The sequence below is a fragment of the Ctenopharyngodon idella genome, chromosome 14 (genome assembly GCF_019924925.1).
Source record: "Ctenopharyngodon idella isolate HZGC_01 chromosome 14, HZGC01, whole genome shotgun sequence".
In the NCBI taxonomy this organism is placed as follows: Eukaryota; Metazoa; Chordata; class Actinopteri; order Cypriniformes; family Xenocyprididae; genus Ctenopharyngodon; species Ctenopharyngodon idella.
The window spans coordinates 29,727,071-29,749,521 of NC_067233.1; the positions used below are offsets into that span (position 1 = coordinate 29,727,071).

Here is a 22,451-nt window from a genome sequence, read left to right on the forward strand (position 1 = left end):
AAAGTGAAAAATTTAACACGCTGTTAAATTTTTAATCATGTGTGTGCATTATCTGCCCATGTAGGTTACCAGAGGTCATATGTGGAAACATAGAGAAAGACTGACAAGTGCTCTATAAACGGATAACTCCCTGTTTTATTAGCTGGTCTGATCCCTGCCATCTTATCATCCTGTGGTGCACTATTATTGAACCAAAAGATAAAAGCTCTACAAACCTTCATCTTCCTCAGACTAGTTTTGTTTTCTTCTTGCAGTACCTTAGAGGCTGCTATTGTCATCCTGTGTGTGAGATTTGTAACTAAAACCGGTTTATAACCACTTGCCTTCTGACTCTGTCCTCTTGGAAAAGGGCATTGCTAAGGATGCGTGCTCTTTGAAAGTGAAATTATCACTGAGGTGTTGGCAGCTCATTTTTATCTTCCACAAATGAAGCTTCAGTGTAGTAATTAGTATGTTACGGATCCCTGATTTGCTTTGCAATGACATTACTTCCTGCAAAAACAAACCACCATTACGTTCTTTTTTTTTTTTCTGCGGAAAACACAAAATAAGTTATTTTAAAATGTCTCAGTGTTTTCTGTACTTTCAATTATGGATGCACCGGAATTTCAGCTGCCGAAAATTACTGGCCGAAAATGGCATTTTCGGTTTTTGGCCGGAATAGAAAAAAGGCCAAAAATATGCCGCCCCACCCCTCCATCCTCAGCTATCATGTTTCACTCTTGTGCAGCATGTTTTGTAACTTTGCGAGAGGCTCCGTTTCCGAAGATTCACGGCCCAGACACTCCTCTCATGAACCACTCACGTTCACCAGAAAAACGGAGTCCACTCAAATAATGTGCCGACATTAAATTTCTCTGGACTTGTTTGTTTCTATTTGCAATAGCCCTACTGTACTGTAACATGGTGTGGTATAGCTGTGCTGGGCAACGTTGGTAAAATAATGCTACCCTCTCGTTCACTGATCCACTCCCTGCTATCTGCTCACATGCTCTGATAATAATAAAATTGTAGGACTATACTTTTATAATTGGTCAAAAAATAAATCTGTTAAATCTTATTCTGTTGCATAAAACTGAATTAAGAATAATTTATTGATATTAATATATTGATATTTAACATTATTTAAATACAGGCCTATTTTCTGTCCAGTATTTGTGTGTTAATTTAAAAAAAAGTGTGGTAATTTTATTTTATTGGCTTGCATTTTTTTTTTAATTCAGATTCAGTAAAATTATTGAATTTACTTAAAAAGTCTACTAATAATAATACAATTATACAAAAAAAAAAAAAAAAAAAACTAATTCGAAATAAATAAATAAATAAATAAATAAATAAATAATAGTCAAAATGAATAGTCAATTTCAGTTTTGGTTTCTGCCCAAAATTTTAATTTCAGTGCATCCCTACTTTCAATGAAAGTTAGCGGGGTCTAATGTGTTTGGACCCCAACATTGTTCATAGTATCTTCGTTTGTGTTGCGCAAGAAGAAAGTAAGTCATACATATTTGGAAAGACAATGTTTAATGTAATCCAGACAGTTTTGTTTTGAGACTTTAGAATTTAGGAATCAGATTTCAAAATCAAAATTTCGATTCCGCTTATCGATTCCAGTTTGCTCATTTTGATGTTGTTTCAAACCATTCAAGCACAAGACGATATGAAAGAGAACTCAATTCAGCACTCGCATGCTGTTTTCTTTGCTGGGCACATCCAGAGCACGCACAAAATGCTGCATCTCATATAGTCCGTGAATACTGAATTGAGTTTTCTTTTACGTCTTCTTGCACTTAAATGGACAAATACACTCAAAATTGTAACAGTGTATATTGGAAATGTGCATTATATCTTAAAGTGACAGCAGCCTAATTAACCTGAGGCCTTAATTAATGTTAATCAAAGAACAAACTACAAAGAGAATCACTCACTGATCTTGACTAACTTTTGTAACTTTAATAGGGATAAATCTATATTTTATTTATAGAAAGAAAACTATGCAGTTATTTTACATTTGATTTCAATTTCTGAACTTTTCAGTTGTATTTATTTGTGCTATTGCTAATTTGCTTATTTGTTCTTATTGTATTACTAACTATATACTTTAATAATGTTTAAATTTTGTATTTGTCTAGTTTATTAGTTCTTTAGGCTGCAGATTTAGCTGCAACAATGTTTTCCAAAAAGACAAGAATAATGTTATGTAAATGTTTGACTTCATTTCTCTTTTTGGCATATTGGAATTGAAACTGGGAATTGATAAGCAGAATCGGAATTGCTAAAATTAAAATGATACACAACCCTACTCTGCGCCAGTGTGAATGAGTTTGGGATGGAAATGTCCTTTACGGTCAATGCTATGTTGTCGCTATGTTTTACATTTGGTTCACTTTATTCACTTAATTTTCTAAATTAACTAATTTGGTCTTTATCAAGACAAGTATAAAGCAGCCTTACTAGTATGTTTAATTGCTTCACAATTTGTATGATATATCAGTATTTTTGCCTTTATAGTTATTTGGGAATTGGGGTAGAAAATGTGTCAATACAAAATAATATCTTCTTCAGAGTGAGGTATGGCCAGGGCTTGTTCTTGACAGGTTTCGTGACATTCACCTTTGAGATTCATCATACGTGTGCCGTAGAAGTGTGCCATTTACCTAAAATGAGTCATACGATAAAAAAGGGGTGAGCAAAAGTGAAGCCAAATTCAAAGGAAATGGCGTCCAGCTAATGTGCTGCTGTTTATTGGCACAGCCCAGCAGCTTTCCGCGAGCTTTTAATTAGCTTTAATAATCATTTCAATTCCATTAGTGGATGCATCAAGCAAGTCATTTTCAGATCTGTCTGCAGGAGGACACGCACAGCCTGCTGTTAATGCAGTGCTTCGGTGCTGAGATTCTGCCCATCAGTGCACTCAGGAACATAGAACAACATTTGGCATGCTCACATCAACCTTTCCTTTTTTTTTTCTTTTTTTTTTTTGCTTGTCCTCCAGATAACCAATGTGATGGTGCCCTTCATGTTTAAATATGCAGTGGACAACCTGAACCAGATGTCGGGACACATGTTGAACCTGAACGATGCGCCAAACACGGTGGCGACCATGGCAACGGCTATTTTGATTGGCTGTAAGTTCTGCTTGCTCCTGTTTGGCAGGTGTTTGACTTCATTTTGGGAAGCGTGCTACATATTAAGTGCCAACTGACCTTTCCTGAAAAGTTTGTGTCAGTATTGCTTTTTTTTAGGTTCATTGTAATGTGTTTTGTCATGTATGCTTCTGCTCTAGGTGCTAATGCAGTTTGAAATTTTGCATTTCATTTGCTCTTTAGTTTGGCAGCACTGGGTAATGTCATTTAGACAATCTATACAAATTCACCAGTTCACATAATATTATTTGTAAGAAGAGTGAACTGTTATGGATATATATATATATATATATATATATATATTATATTATATTTTATATATATATTTTTTTATAGATTTGATAGTCACACTGCGGTCAGTGCCAAATGTCATCAGCTGCTAAATTCGTTCACTGTATGGCTTGCGCTGATCCAAAGACTGCCATGCGCTCATTTGTCATTTATCACAACAATGTTTACAGTCATATAAGGTTTATTTATTTTTCTGATATTAAAATACACAACCTACTAGCAAATAAATAAATAAACTTGTTTGCGCAACTCCAGCGTTATGGGTGTGACATTTGAAATCTGAACTTGAAATATTAATTCTTACATGTAGCCTATTCATTACCAATATATTAAATCATCTGTTTATATTTTCAAAACACCTGAAAATACAGTCCAGACGTCAGAAAAAATATCAATCTTTATATTTTAGATGAGGGAAATACACAATACTAATTTAAATATAAATTGATTAAATAAAAATATAAATTATGCATAAAGCGTAAAGCTTGCTGCAAAGCACCAGCAAAAGTAGCCTAATGATTATGAATGTGTCGGGAAAAATTAGACATTTTAATTTTTTAATAATGTTTTCTGAGTCAGTGTCGGCTGTAAAGATGAAGTTGACGACGCTGACTCCACAGAACAGTGGATGCGTCTTTAGAGAGAAATGCAACTTTCATATATATGGGTTACATAATCAGACAGTTGCATATTTGATTTCGATATGAATTGGTTCATTTGGTTTCAAGTAGACATTTCAAGCTTTCAATGCACATATTTCTCATGTCTGTGAGGCAAACATCGAAAATATGTGAAATAACGTTCGACTAATTGTTCATTTAAGCCATTAGTTGACTAATCATATTTATATTATTTTTAAATACTGGAGAGAATAAACCGTTATAATGAGCATTTACGTAATTGCTAGTGTATATAGCACTCAAGCGCACGCATAAAGCTTGCCATAAAGAACCGGCAAAAGTAATGATTATGAATGTGACAAAAACAGCAAGGAGATATTTAAATTGTTTATTAATAAACTAATGTTTTCTGAATCCGTGTCGGCTGCAAAGATGAAGTTGACATTGCTGACTCTCATCTCCGCATGTGGACGCGCCTAGAGAGAATGCACATTTGATTCGGATTACATAATCAGAGAGTTGCCTATTTTTTTTAGTTTTGAATTATTTTGTTTAAAGGTAGACAATTCAAGCTTTCTGTAGATATATTCTTCATGTCTGTGAAGCAAGCAGCCTATACGCTGAGTTTCGGTTCATTTAGCCTGTAAGATGCGCTCCAGTTCACGTGCAAGTGATCGCGCCGGCGCCTCCATGTCATGATTATATTTGCTTTTTATTTATTCTTATCAGACATGATTTTGACCACTTCATCATGTTTTGTTTTGTAGAAAATCTTTTTTTTTTAAAGTGAATTTCGTTTTGTAAAAAATTGTATCTTAATTTTAATCAATGTTTCATCTACCAATTGCCTGGATTTAACAAATAAGAGGCAAATGTAGCAGACAATACAATCAGGACATTGGAGGCACTGGCGCAATCACTTGCATTGCGCATGAACTGGAGCGTGTCTCATAAACGAACCGAAACTCTAACAGACATGAGAAATATATCTACAGAAAACTTTAAATGTCTACTTTTAAACAGAACAATTCAAAAGGAAAAGAAATAGGCCACTCTCTGATTATGCAATCCCTATGAAATGTGCATTTTTCTCTTGGCGCGTCCACTACTGCAGAGATGGCGAGTCAATGTTGTGAACTTCATCTTTTCAGCCGACACTGACACAGAAAAAAACACTAGTTTATTAATAAACAATTAAAATGTCTGCTTGCTATTTTTTTAAACATTCATAATTGTACTTTTGCCGGTTCTTTATGGCAAGCTTTATGTGCGCTTGAGTGCGGAATAAACGCTAATTATGGTTTAGTATTCTCTCCAGTATATATTTAAGTTAGTAAATTAATATAAATGTGCGATTTGTCGACTAATTGCTTAAATGAACAACTACTAGTCGTCTAGAAAAAAACGGGACTCGAAATCTGATCGCTGGATGCACAGTCTCTGAAATCTTGCAGCGTAGTCCACGAGGCCATATCATCGGGGTATCACTACAAGTCTGTGCAAAGCCTAATTCATGTAGCATTTTTATACTGGCATGTTTTATATTTTTATTTTGAAATATTTTCATTATTAATTAAAAGTATGCTGATCACAACAACTTACTGTATTTCATTCTTAATATCATAAAGAAGCAAAAACACACATGCTGCTGAGTCGGTTAGCAAGTCCTGACGTCTTAATTTTACAATCATTTAGTTTAATTTATTTCAGTGTTAATGTTTCAGTTAATGAATCGACTACAAATTAAAAGAAAACAAAGTATAAGAGACAACCTATTGACTTGCATTTCTAATTATAGGCCTACATAAAAAACTGAGCTCACAGTGCTCACGGTGTGCTCACATTTACTTTGCTTAAATTCGATGCAAATAATAAACGCCTACATTTATTTTCAATATCTACATTTGTTCTGTAATTTCAGCACTGTGATTTAGCTATGAATTCATTTAACTACAATGTTTTAATTGAATTCATCTGCTACCACAGCTCTCAACAGAGCCGCAGCAGATTAATGCTTGAGAGAATGAACTGACACATTTACGTTCTAATTTTTTAAAAGTCTGTGATTTATAGTGCCACTTAGTGATAAAAGGCAGCACGCACATGCTCGCAGTTTTGCAGAAGCGGCGGTGGTAAAAGTATTATTCTGGTTGACTACCTACTGTGTATATATATTTTTGTGTGAACCTCAAATTCGTCCAAATTTGGCATTTTTCACTTGTTTTGCCTGTAGCTCGTAATTAGCCCATACGCATTCCGAATCATTTTGCCAGCACAGGCCACACATATGTATATATATAATGTGTGGCCTATGCTGGCAAAATGATTCAGAATTTGAGGTTTTCACAAAAATGAGTTCATTACGCCCTTGTCTAGCAATCCCAATGCTCCATGTTGCATTTAAACATCTAAAAGTATCTTTATTTGTACATTTTATGAGAGGAGTACCTTTCTTTTGTCCATGAAAAATTGCCATTTTTCTCTGCTCGCTTCTGGACGACTGGTGCTTCCCCTCAGCACAAGTTTGGTATCGTTGTAAAGTGCAACATTCCAAATTTGTGAATATTCATAGCAAATTCTTGATGCCATCATGAGTCTGAACCAATAAAATGTGATTTTTCAGGCCCATACTGATGTATACAAAACGATCTTACGCTGACTGACACATCCGAAGCGCACGCACAAGACAGCATGCAATCCCAATATACACAAATACACAGACAATCAAAATATCTGTCTTGGCGAGTATTCACGCAGACATGATCTGTTATGTCTTAAGTGAACATTTGGTTAACTGTTGGGGAAAAATATCTGATATGTAGCATTATATTAGATCTGTGTGGTACAGTAGGTCTTAATATATAGGAGGGCTGGATGGTTAATAGTAAAAGTAAAATAGTAAAAGTAATCAAAACCGAAATTCAGAACCTCTAATTGATGTAGTTTTCCCATTTCATTTTTTTTTTTTAATCCTGTTGATACTTTCCTCTTAAAACATACTACTGCGTGTGTAGTCACGTGACTGCCCCGTCCAGTCAACGGCATAGAAGCAACACGGAGGCTAACTCAAATGCCGAGTCAACACACACACTCAGACAGTGCGCAAGCTCTGAAGTGAGATCACTTTCGCTTGCGTCCTCACGAAAGTTTGTCAGCTGTGTGTTTTAAGGCTTGCCAGTTTCTACATTCAAGCAATTTTTAGACCATCAGATGTGTATTATTATATTGAGCTACTGAGCTGGTCCATTGTGGCACACAAACACTCATACAGACAGTAGGTGGCACATCAAGTAAAGATTGCACACACAGAGAGGAGCATAGAAACTCGTTGTCAATGCTGTCCTGTGATTTATCACTAAAGTAGCTTAGAAACTCAAAAGTTAAAGCATATATTTTTCTACTTTTGAAGTAACTTCTTACAACCTACAGCTTCACAATTAATAGAGAGACTGTATGACTAATTCACTCACACAGTCGCTCTAATTAATGCATTTAAATAAATGTACTGGTACTGTGCTAATTTATCTGTATCTGATTTACAACAAGCAGAAATATGTAAGAAATTTTACGAACCATAGATAAATTAACTACTGAAAGTGAGCACACTTTCATTAGAAAAAAATATCCCACCTTTAGACAAGCATATGTAATTACAAACCTTGTCAGTGAAATATGAGGGTAAAAAAAACAAAGCAAAACAAAATAATCATTTATTAATCGTAATTGAGGTAAAATGTTTAATTAATCAAGATTTTGATTTTAGGTCATATCGTCCAGCCCTAATATATAGGCTGTCTGTTTCATTAATGTTAATCAAACAATTGTGGTATCATGGGGAAAAAAGTTGAATAAATATTTTTTTCCTGTAGATATTTGGTTTTGACTTGGTTTGTGCCAAATTTGGTGGTATTACCAGGGATTTTAAGGTACGGTTGCTAGGTGATTTTGTTTTGGAACCTTCAGAAAACTTTAACTCGATGTTTCTCAAAATTGACTTTGCTGACTCTATCGACTTCAGACAGGTGTAGCTTGGTCTTTTTTTTTTTTTTTTTTTGATTCCAACATGTCATACATCATTTTAAAGGTTTTTTTTTTTAATAGAGAATGAAAATAACAATAACTCATTTTTGAAAATTTGCTCATTGCAACTCATTTTGCCAGCACGGGTCATGATATTGGTCGGTTATTTTGATGATGAATTTTTGTGGTAATAAAAATAGACCTAAGCAAAGACCTAAGCCTTTAAAGTGACTTAAAATACATATAATATTTATTTACATATAAAGGCAATAATATTTGGTTAAAAATGATCAAAGCCAAGTAATCATATTGTTTTATATAATAACACTGTTAAAATAAATAATATACATAATATAAACAATCATCTTATGTCCGTTATGTATCATAACAAATGCCTGCAGAGGGCACCTACACTTTACAGCAGATCAAATCCTTGTTTAACCTTCAGGGGTCTGAGGGTGTTTTTGGGCCCTGGAGAATTTTTGACATTTGGCATTTGTGCTTTTTTTCAGTTTCTTAAATATATTAAGGGCTGATTACACTGTATTTAGCACAAACTATATAAGTATAATAAGGCCATATAATACATAGTAAACATTTATTCACAAGACTTCTGAGAACTCAGTCTTGTAGTCTAGAGCTTTTTTTTCTTCAAAACGATGTGAAAATCACCCCGCCCACTCATTCACATAAAACACTATATTGATTTAAATTTTGTAACACTTTTTGTTTAGCAAAGCCATATGCAAGTATGCATGAATCATCATGAATAATGATGTGATTCACGCCTGGGAAGACAATGACTCCTCCCCTAATGAATCTACCATATATAGTTTGTTTATAATATAGTTAACAATATAATCCAAATATAAATGAGGTTGAAAAGCACATATTGAATACACAGTCATACCTAGAAACAAATCCAGTTCAAATAAATAAGTGAACATCACATACCTGGCATTTCCAAGGTGTTTGGTTGTTTCTGTGCAATGGAGAGAAACAAACAAACAAACAAACAAAAAAACTTCCCTGCTTTCAGTCAGTGAGCTCACCTTCATATTCATATAGAATATCAGTACAATGTAGCTGTACAGCTCACTGATGCTCACACTTATCCATTTGACTCCGTGACCTTCTGCATTTGCTCTGGCAGCTTGTGCAGAACTGAGACAGCACTCTCAGAAAAGAAGAAAAAAAAACTTTAAGGAGAGTCAGGGGAAAGTTTGTGGTCCAGGTTTACATGCACGAGAATATAAATATGCATATCACATATTTTTTTTTATTACATTAAAAAAATAAGTACAATGTGCCTATTGTGTTCATATTGTATTGCAAAACACTTGTGCTGCTATTGAGGTGGGATACGGGTAAGGTTAGGGACAGGTTTTGTAGTATGGGTAGGTTTAATAGTGGGTCCAGGTGTACGGGATGGGTCAACAGTATAATTATAAATGTAATTACAGAAATTAATTACAGATGTAGTTACATGCAAGTATTTTTAAAAATATAAATACAATGTGAAAACATGTATGTACACAATAAGTACATTGTGTCAAACGATTAGCCTAATTTGAATGATAGTACATAGTAGTTAATGACACTTAATATAAACTGTGGGACCCACTTTTCTTTTTATTTTAATGACAAAACACAGTATTGCACATCCTGCCCAATGCTGTCCTTCAAACAAATGTGCCAAGACTGCCAACTGAATGCTATGAAAAAATAGTGACTATATCTATATCTATGCTAGATGCAAAAGAGCTATAAAGCAAAAGGACAGTTTAAATCCCATTAAAAATGAAGATAATAAAGATAAATAAAAAAATAAAAACACACTTTCACTCTGTACACAGTAACCTGTTACTGTAATTTTTTTTTATCCTGTAAATGCGAGAACGTTTTAAATTTACATACACAGTGTTATCCCTTTACAGTTACTACTCTCATAATAGTAAGTTGACTTTTAAACCCAAATTTAATGTCCAACAACAGATCTATATTGCCAAAAGTTTTGGGATGTCTGCCTTTACATGCACACAAATCTTTAATGACATCCCATTTTGAATCCATAGGGTTTAATATGGAGTTGGCTCACCCTTTGCAGCTATAACATCTTCAACTCTTCTGGGAAGGCTTTCCACAAGGGTTAGGAGTGTGTTTATAGGAATTTTTGACCGTTCTTCTAGAAGCACATTTGTGAGGTCAGGCAGTGATGTTAGACGAGAAGGCCTGGCTTGCAGTCTCCACTCTAATTCATTCCAAAGGTGTTCTATCGGGTTGAGGTCAGGACTCTGTGCATGCCAGTCAAGTTCCTCCACACCAAACTCACTCATCCATGTCTCTGTGGACCTTGCTTTGTGCACTGGTGCGCAGTCATGTTGGAACAGCAAGGGGCCATCCCCAAACTGTTTCCACAAAGTTGGGAGTATGAAATTGTCCAAAATGTCTTGGTATGCTGAAGCATTAGGAGTTCCTTTCACTGGAACTACTGGGCCAAGCCCAACCCCTGAAAAACAACCCTCCACCAAAATTTACACTTGGCACAATGCAGTCAGGCAAGTGTCGTTCTCCTGGCAACTGCCAAACCCAGACTCGTCCAACGGATTGCCAGACAGAGAAGTGTGATTTCACTCCAGAGAACACGTCTCCACTGCTCTAGAGTCCAGTGGCGGCGTGCTTTACACCACTGCATCCGACACTTCGCATTGCACTTGGTGATATACTTGTATTCAGCTGCACAACCATGGAAACCCATTCCACAAAACTCTATGCATTGTTCACGAGCTAATCTGAAGGCCACACAAAGTTTGGAGTTCTGTAGCTATTGACTCTGCAGAAAGTTGCCGACTGTGTGCCTTAGCATGCGCTGACCCTGCTCTGTGATTTTTACATGGCCTACCTTTTCGTGGCTGAGTTGCTGTTGTTCCCAATTGCTTCCACTTTGTTATAATACCACTAACAGTTGACCGTGAAATATTTAATAGTAAGGAAATTTCACGAATGGACTTCGTGAAATTCACAGGTGGCAACCTATCACGGTACCACGCTTGAATTCACTGAGGTCCTGAGAGCGACTCATTCTTTCACAAATGTTTGTAGAAGCAGTCTGCATGCCTAGGTGCTTGATTTTAAACACCTGTGGCCATGGAAGTGATTGGAACACCTGAATTCCATGATTTGGTTGGGTGTCCCAATAATTTTGGATATATAATGTATTTCAGCAAAATGAATATTTTTGCGCTAAATATTAATAGTCTCCATCTCTAATGCGTCAGCGCTCATTCAGTAAAGTCTGAAGTTTAATGCAGACTGTCAGGATAAGCTTTCATGCAAAATGGAAATACTCACATGAATTTGTGACACTCTCAGATAAGGATATAACCGTAAAATTAAAGTTTTGCACTGAGGAAACATATCACACATTAAACAGCACACGCATCTGTCAAAGCACTTGACAGGGCAAGCCATGTTAAACATTATGCTAATGCATTAGCTTGAAGCTTAAAATAAATGAATCTCATGTTTTGGGCAGCTTGGATCACGTACATTTCCTGCAGCAGCTCACTCGGTTTCCTCCACTATTTTTACATGCATTTTGTCCATTGAAATGCGTTATTCAGTGCTGTACTTTGACACAACTGGCAGAATTTTTCCGTGCACGGTGGGCAGACGCAAATAATCGATAATGACATTCGTTGTCAATGATTTTCATTAACGATTATTATCAATTTTATCGATTTAGTTGTTGCAGCCCTCGTGGACTTTGCTTTTCCGATGAGCGTGAGTGGTACATGAGTGGAGTGTTCGGGCTGTGAGCGACTGAGCAGAGAGTGCACAGATGGAGCGGAACATTGGGCAGAGCACGCAGTGCACACACGGATCAGAGCACGCAGCACAAACACGGAGCAGTCGCTTCAAAGTTGTGCATGTTTGGAAGTGGAGCCTTTTCTTACGAAAAAAACTGCGTGAGAGTGAACGCTGTGGCATATTTTCGTCTTCTATTTACGGTCTTTTTTCTCTTTCGGCCAAAAACCAAAAATGCGATTTTCAGTCGATAATTTTCGGTGGCCGAAATTTCAGTGCATCCCTACTTTTCAGCCATGCATTAGAAAAGAAGGGCTGTATAATATTGAACGTCACATTTTGCAAGCTTATTCATAGACATTTGCTGTGCACTTGATGGCCAGAGCATTTAGTGTCTCAGGCTAAAACAGGCAAGAGAAGGGAATTATAAAACACTACAGGTGTGATCTAAAATTGATAAACATGACAAACTTGTCCTGTCATGGAGTTTGACCATTCCAGACTAATTTATTCTTATAATGTATTTTAGTCAGAGTTTGCTTTTGTTGAAGATGTCAGTGTGCAGTGTGTCACCGAATGGAGCCCAAGTGCATCTTTAAATAAAGATAAATGAAGATAATGACTAATGGTAACTAACCACTTAGCAAGTCATTGTGTCTTAAAATGAAAATTCACTGTCTTCCCATAACTGCGTTTTTTAATGAGAGCCATTAGGTCCTGTGCACACAGACCATTAAATGCTTCTCCGTGCTGCTGCTTGTGTGATTTGTGTGCGCTGCAAGGCACAGATTATCTATGCAGAATTTACATTGATTGATATTGTATTCAAGGCACTATTCATTCCGAAGCTAAGAATTTGACAGAGGTGTAAAGAGTACCTGAAAACCATACTTGAGTAAAAGTACAGATACCTTACATGGAAAATGACTCCATTACAAGTTACATGTAACCAATTCCAATACAACTTGCGTAAAAGTCTTAAAGTATCTGATTTTAACAGTACTTAAGTATTTTACTCGTACAGAATGTTGGCTCAAAGATGCACTAGTCCTCGACACCTGAGAGAAATGCCAGTGAAGCACAAGAAACAATTGATTTGTAAGATGAGAAATCATGTTTATTTTCTAAAATCAAAATAAAACTGAACACCTCAATATTGCAATAAATCAAGGTCAACACAACAACCTTTTAAATGTCTACAAACTCTCAAGTCTCAGTTAAGCTCAAGTGCACAAAAAGGCCATACGTAAACCAGTATCCTTCAAAAAGGTCTCGTCAATATAGCAGATAAAATTAAATAAACAAAGTCTACTTGCACTAGATGTGCTGGTTTCGGCCTCAGTCATGACGTCCTCTAATAAATCAAATACCTGCAGTTCACCTGCTAATACACTTGCATTTACGTAAAGTAGCCTTGCTGACAAGTTTGGGTGAGTAAAGGCAAAATGCACAAGATATAGTACCTTCAGTGCCCTGTAGATGGCAAGATCACTTCTTTATATAAGAAACAAACTGCTGCAGAAAAAGTTAGGTGCTATGCAAAATGTAATGTGTATTTGCATTACTCATCACAAATGTATTGGAGTAAAAAGTACATTTACTTGTTCAAAAATGTAGTCACGTACAGAGTAAAAGTTGCTAATATCTTTGATACTCAGAACAACTACAAAGTAGCCAAAAAGATACTTAAGTACAGTAACTAATTACATTTACTCAAATACTTTACACCTCTGGAATTTGATGCACTAAGAGTGGTTTTGAATTCCACGAGCAAATAAAACTTTAATCGTATGTTCATGTCAAGTTCATTTTTGACCCATGATTTCTCAGTTCAAACAGAATTTAAAAAAAACAAACAAAAAAACAACCAATGGTCATAAACAAGCCCTGTGTAATTACACAGCTTTAGGGTCATATGTCTCTTAATTCTTCACTTTTTTTTTTTTAATTTACAAAAAATCTTATTTACTTGCATTTAAATGAACTGACAAGTTAACCTCATTAGTAAACTTAGTAGGTTGTTGGATGACATCAACCATCCTGACCCATCTATAATAAGCATAAGCTGTAATAGAAGAGTATTTAAAGGATTAGTTCACTGTCAAATGAAAATTTCTTCTTTCTGATGAACACAATCGGAGATATATTAATAAATCACCTGATGCATCCAAGCTTTATAATGACAGAGAGTGGGATCAATGAGTATGAGCTGAAGAAAGTGCATCCATTCACATCATCCATCATAAACATACTCCACACGGCCCCGGGGGTTAATAAAGGCCTTCTGAAGCGAAGCGATGCGATGCGTTTGTGTAAAAAAAAAATAAAAAAATAAAAAAAATCCATATTTAACAAGTTCTGAAGTAAAATATCTAGCTTCTGCCAGACCGCCTTCCATATTGAACTCACAAAAAAACGTCAGTTAAGCTTTTTTTGTAACTTGAATAGGGAAGGTGTAGGACGTAGCGTAAGCTTTTTGAACTCCGAGAGTTTTACACATTCTTCATAAGTTGAATACGCAAGGCGGTCTGGCGGAAGCTAGATATTTTACTTAATAACTTGTTAAATAGGTTTTGAAAAGAAAAATATCCCTACCGCTTCATTTCAGAAGGCCTTTATTAACCCCCTGGAGCCATATTGATTTTTTTTTTTTTTTCAAGATTTTTTTTTAAGCCAGAAACACTGGCTTAAAATAATGACACCGATATAGACCTTATGCGCCAGAGAAACAAGCGCGCCGCCATCTTTATAAAATTGTCTTTGAACTTCCATTTTGCGGTACCTCTGTACATTTCTATGGCATTGCTGTCAAAGAATAATTAGCTGGTTAAGTGGATTTACTTGTTGTAGAGTTAATGAAAGTTATCATGAGCATTGTAATGTTTAAAGCAGATGTCTTAACAATGTCAGTAGACCGGGAAGATTTTAAAACGAGCAGTTCATTCATAAATATGTAAGATCGCTGTGGAAATACAAACTGGAAGTCAAAAGACAACGAGCGCAACGCTGAAAAGGGGCGGGGCTACATAAGGTCTATACTCTTCGCGAAGTTCAAAATAACGAAGCAACAGTAAAATGTTTGCAAATATTCTAGCGCAGCTGTGAGCAACGTTTAGATGAGTATGTAAATATGTGCCATGCGCTTTCTTCTCAATAATAGAACAAACACAGCAAAAAATAGACAGTTAAGAAAGCATCTGATCACAGCGATGTTTTTATGTTTGCAACAGCTCTGCAATTTGAAACTAGTCAAGTCATGTTTTATATAGGGCTTGATATAATACAGATTGCTTCAAAGCAGCTTTATAGTATTAAACCTAAAGAACTGTCAGTGTCCTGAGATTCAGGAATCACAATTTAATTTATAATTACAACTTCAACTTAAACTATAAAGCAGCACTCCAGTGTGTTTGTGTTTTAACTCATGTCTTCAGAGCACTCCCACCTATTACCAGTAGTGTAGTCATTTTGGACAAGTCATTGTTTGTGAAGACCATTTGCGGAATGCGTTGGGACCAAGCAGAATCCTCTGCCTGCTGTTTGCTTGCGCTTCTTCCTTTCACTGTCTGCAAGTCTTTCAGCAAATTAAAGTGGATATCATGTCCTTCAAATGTGTATGTCATGTCTGTTAATGAGTGAGTCATTGAGATTCAACCGATTCATTCAAACGGCTAATTCATTCAGTAACGAAGCATTTGACTATCTTAATCTATCTCAGTCATTGAATCAACTGATTCGTTCAAAAAGTTGATTCATTCAGTAAGGAAACACCATTGTGTGTTGCTCAGAGATGCAGTTACAGTGCTTGGCTTTGTTTTGGACTATTTTCTCTGGCGAAATAGTAAAAACTGGCAATATGGTGTCTGAAATGTAAGTCACTTAATATAAACTTCTTGTTTATTAAACTTGTATAAAGTCAATATCACATTTGTTATCATGCTGATCTCTGGAGAAAAACTGCACTCTTAGTGTGATATTTATTAACTATATTAAATTTTATATATATATATATATATATATATATATAATAAATATAGACGTAGTGTATGCATGCACTCTCTGGATGTGTGTGAGAGATATACTCGATAATGTCAGATCACACATCATTAAAGCAATTATGATATTATCGCAGACGATATATATCGCACACCCCTATTTGAGTGTATTTAAATTAGTTGTCTGAAATTCAAGACTACATCCATGCTTAAAGGTGCAGTATGTAAAATAGAAAACTAGCGGTGCTGCAGTACAAATTCAAAATATTGGAGTTGTTTTCCCCGGCCCCTGCTCCTCAGACTCGACACTCACACGGGTTTCCAGGTTGAGGACATGCAACGGGAACAAGCGCAATTGACAATGGAAGGCGCTGAGACAATTTATCCGCATTGTAATATGCCTTTGGTCATAGCTTTTTAGGTGGATGCTGAGGTTTTTTTTCTCTGACTCAATTCTCGTTTGCTCGCTTATATGGTTGCAATACCAGTGTTCCCTTTCAAAAGCTACTTTCAGTGGCTAAAAGACACTTGACTCCTTGTGGCTAAAAGACACTTGAATCCTTGTGGCTAAAAGACACTTGACTCCTTGTGGCTAAAAGACACAAGGAGGCGTTTGACAAGTTCCTACCCCACCGTGCCCAAGGGTCGAGACTGTCGGCCACCCAGCCTCAACCAGGTCCAGTTTCTCAAAAAAGAGATGCTCAGAAACAGAGCATGGCAAGTCGTGCTCCCCCTCGTAAAGACTGGGGACCGGCGCCATGCTCCACCACCAAAAAACAACCTGGAACTGAGATCGCTGATCTCAGATAAAAAAAAAAAAATCCTCCTGAAGCTTTTGCACCCTTAGACTCCCCTAGAGGGACCAACGTCCACCCACCACAACAAAATGTTGTTGGGAACACTGAATACGCTGTGTTTTCCGTGGGATCACGCAGACCAAAACAAAAACAGATATTCTGGAAAGCACATTTCAAAGTAGAATACCTGGCTGTAGCATTGTTTTTTGGAGAAACAAGTATGTGAACTTATCATGTTTCCTAAATCTCTGCAAAAATATTGTGGTTTTTTTTTTTTTTTTTTTTTTTTTTTGCTTTTGCTTTAGTCCAAAAAAAAACCGTGTTGTTGGTTTTTTTTTTTTTTTTTTTTTTGTCCATATCGCATAGCCCTTCTATACAGCGAGTCAGAAATACTCTGTCACGGGTCAAGAAGAGTTTAAACTGCACCCAGGTGTGATGAGATGTTGGCTGGTTTAATGAGCTTTAGGTGCTGTTGAGTGAAGAAGTACACTGTTGTCATGTAGTCTGGTGTGTTTCCAGACTCTAATTATGAATATATTCCCTGAAGCTAGTTAATATGCATACATGCAATGTTAGGCTCTTCATTTTTGTCATTGACAGGGGCTTAAGAGTGCTATGACTGGCTTCCAATAAATCCTAATATATTCGAAATTGTCACTGCCACACGCATTGGGCCTCATTCATGAAACTTTCATAAATATGAATAAATTCTAAGCAATTTGCATAAAAAATAGACCTTCCCGAAAACTATCCTGCGGATTCACAAATGCTTTGTAAACATCAGATTTGATAGTTAAATGTGTGTATGTTAATGAATTCCAAAGATTCGTAAATAGGGCATGCGTACACGTTCGCTCATAATTAGCATAATCCCAACCTTTGAATTACAACTATGTAAATTACATGTCCAGGAATGCTCTGGAAGCTTCTGGACTCCCTTCTCAGGATTACCTCCAGTTATATTGGATAAATGCGAAAGAGACTAATAGGCCTAAAAATGCGTGGTGCTCTTCTGAAAACGGTCAGCTGGTGGCACTTGTGAGCACTTTGGAGGTGCAGCATTTTTTCAGCTGAGACTCTTTGGTTGCTATGATTTGGAATATTCACGGCAGTAATGTGTTACTAGTATTTCATTTTGAAGAATATTACTAAATATAAAAATGCAATAACCAGCAATATTAACTTCATTGTTGTTCAGTTGTTGTACAATTATGATTGGTTGGTCGGTGTAGTATTTATCTCGCCCCTCCTCTACTGTTGATTGGAAGGTTGAGAAAAAGTGACAGTGAAGAGCACTGCGTTTTGCCCAAAGTTGAACAGTTTTCAACTCTTAGCTACCCGGAAAAAAAAAAAAAAAAAATGAACTTGTGAAATATTATTATGGTACAGTATCTCACAGAAGTGAGTACACCCCTCAAATTTTTGTAAATATTTTATTATATCTTTTCATGTGACAACACTGAAGAAATGACACTTTGCTACAATGTAAAGTAGTGAGTGTACAGCTTGTATAACAGTGTAAATTTGCTGTCCTCTCAAAATAACTCAACACACAGCCATTAATGTCTAAACCGCTGGCCACAAAAGTGAGTACACCCCTAAGTGAAAATGTTCAAGTTGGGCCCAATTAGCCAGAATTGTTGCTCTGCATAAAGATGGCGTAGGCTATAAGAAGATTGCCAAGGTCGACCAAAGAAGTTGAGTGCACGTGCTTAGCGTCATATCCAGAGGTTGTTTTTGGGAAATAGATGTATGAGTGCTGCCAGCATGGCTGCAGAGGTTGAAGGGGTGGGGGGGTCAGCCTGTCAGTGCTCAGACCATACGCCGCACACTGCATCAAATTGGTCTGCATGGCTGTCGTCCCAGAAGGAAGCCTCTTCTAAAGATGATGCACAAGAAAACCCGCAAACAGTTTGCTGAAGACAAGCAGACTAAGGAACCATGTCCTGTGGTCTGATGAGACCAAGATAAACTTATTTGGTTCAGATGGTGTCAAGCGTGTGTAGCAGCAACCAGGTGAGGAGTACAAAGACAAGTGTGTCTTGCCTACAGTCAAGCATGGTGGTGGGAGTGTCATGGTCTGGGGCTGCATGAGTGCTGCCGGCACTGGGGAGCTATAGTTCATTGAGGGAACCATGAATGCCAACATGTACTGTGACATACTGAAGCAGAGCATGATTCAGAAACAGAGCATGATTCGGAGACAGGGCCACAGGGCAGTATTCCAACATGATAACGACCCCAAACACACCTCCAAGATGACCACTGCCTTGATAAAGAATGTCTCCAGACCTAAACCCTACTGAGCAGGTAAGAAGGTGGAGGAGCGCAAGGTCTCTAACATCCACCAGCTCCGTGATGTCGTCATGGAGGAGTGGAAGAGGACTCCAGTGGCAACCTGTGAAGCTCTGGTGAACTCCATGCCAAAGAGGGTTAAGACAGTGCTGGAAAATAATGGTGGCCACACAAAATATTGACGCTTTGGGCCCAATTTGGACATTTTCACTTAGGGGTGTACTCACTTTTGTGGCCAGCGGTTTAGACATTAATGGCTGTGTGTTGAGTTATTTTGAGGGGACAGCAAATTTACACTGCTACAATGTAAAGTAGTGAGTGTACAGCTTGTATAACAAAGTGCCATTTCTCCAGTGTTGTCACATTAAAAGATATAATAAAATCTTAACAAAAATGTGAGGGGTATACTCACTTCTGTGAGATACTGTACATAGTGAAACAAAATGCAGTATCATCAGTTTGTCAAGTCAAGTCATTTATATAGCGCTTTTAACAATGCAGATTGTGTCAAAGCAGCTTTACAGTGATAACTGGTATATAATTTTGGCTGCACAGCAGCTCTTAAAAAAAATGGTGTCATTATCCATCTTAAGTAAATTCAGTATTCCGTTGTAAGAATGAATAGTTATTAATTTACTCCAGTGCTGATATAGATAAATTAACTAAACCGTGATCATCATCCAGCTCAGTTCAGTTCACCTACAATGGTGTCAATGCAGGCAGATCAAAACACTGTTGAATATCAAATGTCAAGTGTCCCCAACTAAGCAAGCCAAAGACAGTTTGTCTAAAGAACAGAACTTTGGAATGTTTTCTGCACCATTTACATGTGGTAGGGAGCAGCTGTAAATTTCATTCATACCAACTAACATTTAAAAAAAAAAAAGAACATTTTCATGAATCCGAAAATGAACGTAAGAACGGCTTTACGGATGATTTACACAATTCATTCTGCTCATGTTTATTGAATGAGGCCCAATGACTCCCTCTGTTTATCCAGCAACTACGTAAATGAACTGGCACACACTACATGTAACTTTTCTTTTCTGTACTTTTAAGTTTTTATTCTGTTACAGTACTTCAGTGAAAGTGTGTGTGTTTTTTCAGATGGTGTTTCCCGTGCTGGAGCAGCTCTCTTCAATGAGCTGAGGAATGCAGTGTTTGGGAAGGTGGCTCAGAGCTCCATCAGGAGGATAGCCAAGAACGTCTTTCTCCACCTTCATAACCTGGATCTGGGGTTCCATCTGAGCAGGCAGACAGGAGCTCTGTCCAAAGCAATCGACCGTGGCACTCGAGGAATTAGCTTTGTGCTCAGTGCTCTGGTCTTTAACCTGGGGCCTACGCTCTTTGAAATGATACTGGTCAGCAGCATTTTGGTAAGTCCAAATGAAATCCTCATATGTTAGTAATAAAGCCACAGTTTTACCACAGGTAAAGTTTGTTCTTGAGCACAAAATGAAGAACACCAAAACTACCCTTTAACTGTGGTAAAATCACTGTAAAGCATGGCCTTGAGTGGTTTGTTGCTTTCATTATACAACATCAACATGATAAAAGAGAACAATGTTCAATAAGTGCATTATATTGCTGCTGTTGATTAGAGTAATAATAATGCTCCAAAATTTTAGCAGCTAAAAATATTCAGCTGGAAATTAATTTTCAGTTTTGACCAATTTTTAGTTTCAACTCAAAACGTTAAGAGCACAAAATAGACACTAAACGGTCAAAATGCACCATTGGAGAATCACTAATTAATTACAATACCAAGCAACATAAACTTGCCGCATTTACAAAAAATTCAGGTGATGCGTAAGCTTGAATACCATTTACCCCAAAAAATACTGAGATGAATCTGTTTTATAAATTTAATTTTCCTTCAGTCGTTGCAGTTTAGTCTATAAAGCTTGGAGTCTTTAAAACTGAGTTGTTGTTTTTGTTGGCGATAACCAGCAGGACAAGCATTTCACTGCCTGTGCATATATGTGACATAAAACACTATGAGTTTGTGTTAACAAGCACACTGCAACTGCACAGATGCTACGATAGTCAAATACAGATTTTATGTTGATCATGCGCTGGAAATTATCTTGAAATTACTGTTTTTGTTGACATTCTTCCGACCATGTATACATTAAATCACATTGAATATATAAATAAAAAACGTTCTTTTGTTCCCCGGGCTAATGTGAGACATCATCAGTAATGTGACACTCTTGAGTAGAACACATCATTAACATGGCACTTTTGCCATGTTTAAGAATGAGCTCGGAAGTCCTGTTCTGTTTTCCCAATCTTCTGAAGTCAAATGATAGCTTTGTGTAGGGAATAGAGTGACATTTAAGTTATTTATTCACTGATAATCTTCCACTTCAATTAACAGTTCATTTAAGAACCAGATGAGCACATACAGAGACATGTACAAGATTTCAACTGGCATCTTCACTATTCCTAACGTCAACACACAGTCAAGTGAGACAGATCATGTGAAGCACATACATTCAAAGTTCAGCTCATTGACACAGACTTAAAAGTCATGTACAGTATGTAGTCAGAGACCCTCCGTTCAATGAAATACGGTCACAGGAGATATTAAAGGTGCAATAGGTGATTCTCTACAGAAACATTTTTTGTTGCACTGGTTGAAAGTTATACTGGTATCCTGATAGCAATCAATATGTTAAACAGTCTAAATGTATTTTTATAAATATATATCGTCTGTGGAAGGCATAGGACCCTAAAATGTTCATCCAATCTTTATATTCGGTCCGAATGAAATAATACGATGTCCTATCTGCCTGTCAACATATATTTTTACATACACTCGTGCACCCTGTTCGCGCAGACATCATACGTCATCGACACGTTTCATTCTATGCGGACTTTATACAGACAGACCTCAGTCACGGAGCACCGCAAACAAACAGCAGCCACCTTTTACAGTTCCTCCAAAACAACAAGCTTATGCTGCATTCCCCCCATAAGAGATGGCAACCTGTGACGTTCTAACCGGAGCTGTTCACGCCCTCACACTCGGAATTATGCATTTCTATGTCAACAGTATCAACGGCGAAATTAATCTGCGGCAGTCAGGGACAAGTTGTTTACGTTCGTTATTATTGTAATGTTATGTACTTTACTTTGAGACATGAGGTAGTTTAACGCCGTCTCTTGTGGCGCTTTGCCGAGAATAGCCATGTGTGTGAGCGTTCAGTGTTTTGGACGGCGATTTGCAAGCGTGGGATCGTATGCTTTCAATACTAGCAGTCTAATGCTAGAATTTCCCAGATCACCTACCAGATCACCTACTGCACCTTTAACACCAGACCAATACAATCTTGTATTGTGGTTTTCCACGTGCTGATGTGCCTGATAATGAATGAGTGCAGATTATGAAGATAGATGTAGCTGCTCTCTAGAGACTCAATGTATGCCATGCATATAAAGACATGTCACTCTTTCAGTAACCCAAAGCTGTTTTGC

The 22,451-nt window shown here is 36.9% G+C and overlaps 1 protein-coding gene and 1 long non-coding RNA gene across 3 annotated transcripts in view; one reads left to right on the forward strand and one right to left on the reverse strand.

Moving 5' to 3' along the window:
- LOC127494726 (uncharacterized) overlaps positions 1-22,451 on the reverse strand; it is a 578,474-nt gene that overhangs the window by 128,159 nt on the left and 427,864 nt on the right. The window lies entirely within an intron of this gene.
- abcb7 (ATP-binding cassette, sub-family B (MDR/TAP), member 7) overlaps positions 1-22,451 on the forward strand; it is a 61,633-nt gene that overhangs the window by 15,712 nt on the left and 23,470 nt on the right. For both annotated transcript variants that reach the window (XM_051860822.1, XM_051860823.1), the window contains 2 exons: positions 2,996-3,128; positions 20,079-20,347. In XM_051860822.1, the coding sequence (XP_051716782.1) occupies positions 2,996-3,128; positions 20,079-20,347 (402 nt within the window). The remainder of the gene's footprint in view (positions 1-2,995; positions 3,129-20,078; positions 20,348-22,451) is intronic.